This window comes from Propithecus coquereli, unplaced genomic scaffold (assembly GCF_000956105.1).
Source record: "Propithecus coquereli isolate 6110/MARCELLA unplaced genomic scaffold, Pcoq_1.0 Scaffold82, whole genome shotgun sequence".
Lineage (NCBI taxonomy): Eukaryota > Metazoa > Chordata > Mammalia > Primates > Indriidae > Propithecus > Propithecus coquereli.
The window spans coordinates 3,430,654-3,433,623 of NW_012154396.1; the positions used below are offsets into that span (position 1 = coordinate 3,430,654).

Sequence of the window (2,970 nt, forward strand, 5' to 3'; positions counted from 1 at the left end):
AAAAAAAAAAGGAAAAGAAGAGGAAAAGAAAAAAAAAATCCACACAAAAAACGACCCCTTTACTCCACCTGGAGGCAGAGGCAGGTCCTTTGGCACGATGTGTGGGTAGGGGTCGAGTCACCTGGCAGAGGGGCTAGGTAAGTCGTCTCGGATCACAACTATACAAAAGAATTTAAAAGAAAGAAAAAAAAAATTATGGCCCCTTACTCCGCCTAGTGGCAAAGGCCGGCCCTTTAGCAAGGAGTGTTGGGGCGGAGGTCGAATTGCTGGGCAGAGGGGGACTTATGTGTCCCAGATCACAGTTCTATAAGCAGTCTCCCTCAGTTCACTCTCAGTTCCCCGTCATTTTGCGGACAGCGCCAGTGACTGAGTGGAACAGGGCCACCGGAGACCGCCTGGAAACTCAGCAGCAATATCGCTCTTTCTCTCTTTTCTGCTCTTTCGGAGGCGGGGCTTGAGTCTGCGGCTGCGACAGACTCCGCAGATTCGGGAGAAAAAGTGGCTGCGCGCGCTACTCTCCTCGCAGGGCGCGACCAGCTCTGCCGCAGAGGCAGCGGCTATGACTCAGGCGGACGCCCGGGCAACAAGTCGCCTCAGTCGCAGGCTTTGGGGTCCCCGAATTGCAGCTGCCCACCCCCCGCTAGTCAGCGCTGAAGCCGACTGCACCCGGAGGGCATCCAGAGCCAGGGTCCGCCGTTGCCTATTCCCAGAGCTGTGTCCCAGGGCCGCCTGCCGGCCCGCCGCGCACCCTACCCATGGCGACTCTGGACCGATCCGCGGGAGGACTCTGTGCTGTGTCCCTCCCAGCACCCGCGGAACTTTCAGCGATTTCCACGGGCAGAGCCTCTTCCATGGAGTTTCCTTCCCCCGATCTAGTCCTGGCGATCTCCTGTGGCAAGAAGCGGCCTCCAAACTCTCCCCTGTGGGCTCAGACGGCCTCTGATCTGGGGAGTGCGCGCTTGGGCCGGTCCCTCCCCTCTGATGCCGACCCAGCGCCGAGCTCCGGCGTGTTCGAAATGGACCCCGCTCCTGTCTCGGCTCCCCACCGCTTGTCTGTCTGTGCTACCACTTCGCACTGACCTCTGGCACTTCCCTGCCTGCATGGGAGTGGGGTTTGGTGAAGGAAGAGTCATCTTCCTGTGAGTCAGATCGCACCGCCCGGGCGAGGCCGCCGCGCGGCCATCCCGCGCTGCCTTTCCCCTTTGTCCCAACTCTCTGGTAATTTGCGAGTGCTTTTTGAGTTCACCTGATTTTATCCGCGGGACGGCTTGTCCCTCGCTGCTTCTCTGTAGATTCACAAAGCTAATCCTGTAGGGGAGCACGTCACTCGCGTGTGGGTGTCCGTGTTCTTCACCTACCACTCTGGGAGCAGAGAGCCAGGAGGTCACCCCTAATCCGCCATCTTCCTGACCCCCAATTTTAACTTTGATACTTCTTTAGTGATAAAAAGCAGTACATGCTTTAGAATGTTTGTACAGAAAGCTTTTTAAATACTGCACATCTACCACTTTTAAAAAAGAAATTTATTTCTGGGATCAGAGGCATTTTTAAAGAACCTGTCTCATTGTGGTTATTTAGGAAGTTAATATGATTTCATAGTACATGAGATGATGTACTATGTTTTTTCTGGATAAAAGGTGAGATTAAAGTACATGAACTGTAGTAGAGCTATTTGCTAATCTACTCAGTCCTAAATATTGCTTTACTGTGGTGTTGCAAGGTATCAATAAGTGAGTTAGGGAAATCCTAATGAGTACTATATTAATTTTTGTAAATTTAAATTACTTCAGTAAAATGTAGGTATTATAATATATTAATTATAAAATAGTTGGTGAATTTGATATTGAGAAGTCTTCATTGAAGATACAGAAACCTCTTTGAATAATAATTCTAAATAGTTTTTAATGCCATAAAATGGATCTTTTTTCCTTGATAGTGTTTAACTGTTCTAAGCTCTGGGAAGCCCAACATAAAGTATAAATGTGAATAGTGGCTCATTTGATCATGTAAATATTTATTTATATAATCCTGCCTTTGAAATTTAACTTACCCCAGCTCATGTCTTGTCATTTCATTTACTAAGTTATGTTCTTCTTTTTAGAACGGGACCTGTTTGGAGCAGAACCTTTTGATCCATTTAACTGTGGAGCAGGAGATTTCCCTCCAGATATTCAATCAAAATTAGATGAGATGCAGGTGACTGTTTTAACAGATTGGCCCATAAATGGTTTATTTACTTTTAATCTGAGAAAAAGACTGTTATATACAAAACTACCCTTTCCTTGAATTAATGTCACTATAAAAACTTACTTAAAAGAATTACTTTAAAATAATAATGCACATTTAGTACAAAAAATACTACATACACTAAAAATAGGTTTTTTGTGTGTGTGTGGTTCAATTTACAACAACAATAAGATGGTTCATTTTTTTAAAAAAAAATGACATGAATTCCAATTGTTCATTGTTTTGAAATTCAGTCTTAAAAGGTCAGCACACTAGATTTACAAGATTTTATCTCAGTCTTAATAATTATGAATTTCAAAATTGTAAATGGGTAGATGAGGGAAAATCTTTGTAAGAGTAAAATCATTCTCTCTGAAAAGAAGCATTGTAGCTGTAGTTCATAACTTCTGGGCTTTTATTGAAAAAGCAGACACCCAGTGACAACTTCCTTAGGAATGTAGTCCATTGGGTTTTCATTTCTCTCTCTCCCTTTTACTTTTGAATTTTAACTTGGTCTGGAAGTTTGAGAAATTGGTTTTAAAATCTTCATACAATGGACCATGATTTAAAAATATTCTTATAACCACTAGAACAAAGTCTTCTCTTCATATTTTCCCTTCACATTTTGGTTAAGCTATTATATCCTATTTTTCACCAAAAAGTTTACATATGGTAGAATCCAGACAGACACCAGTTGAAGCTGATTGAGAAGAAACAATGAAGACACTAACATAAAGTGAAGGA

The 2,970-nt window shown here is 43.9% G+C and overlaps 1 protein-coding gene across 1 annotated transcript in view; it reads left to right on the plus strand.

Moving 5' to 3' along the window:
- The window catches only part of GULP1 (GULP, engulfment adaptor PTB domain containing 1), an 84,447-nt gene that overhangs the window by 71,370 nt on the left and 10,107 nt on the right, over positions 1–2,970 (plus strand). Inside the window, exon 7 of the mRNA XM_012663636.1 lies at positions 2,102–2,196. Coding sequence (XP_012519090.1) covers positions 2,102–2,196 — 95 coding nt within the window. The remainder of the gene's footprint in view (positions 1–2,101; positions 2,197–2,970) is intronic.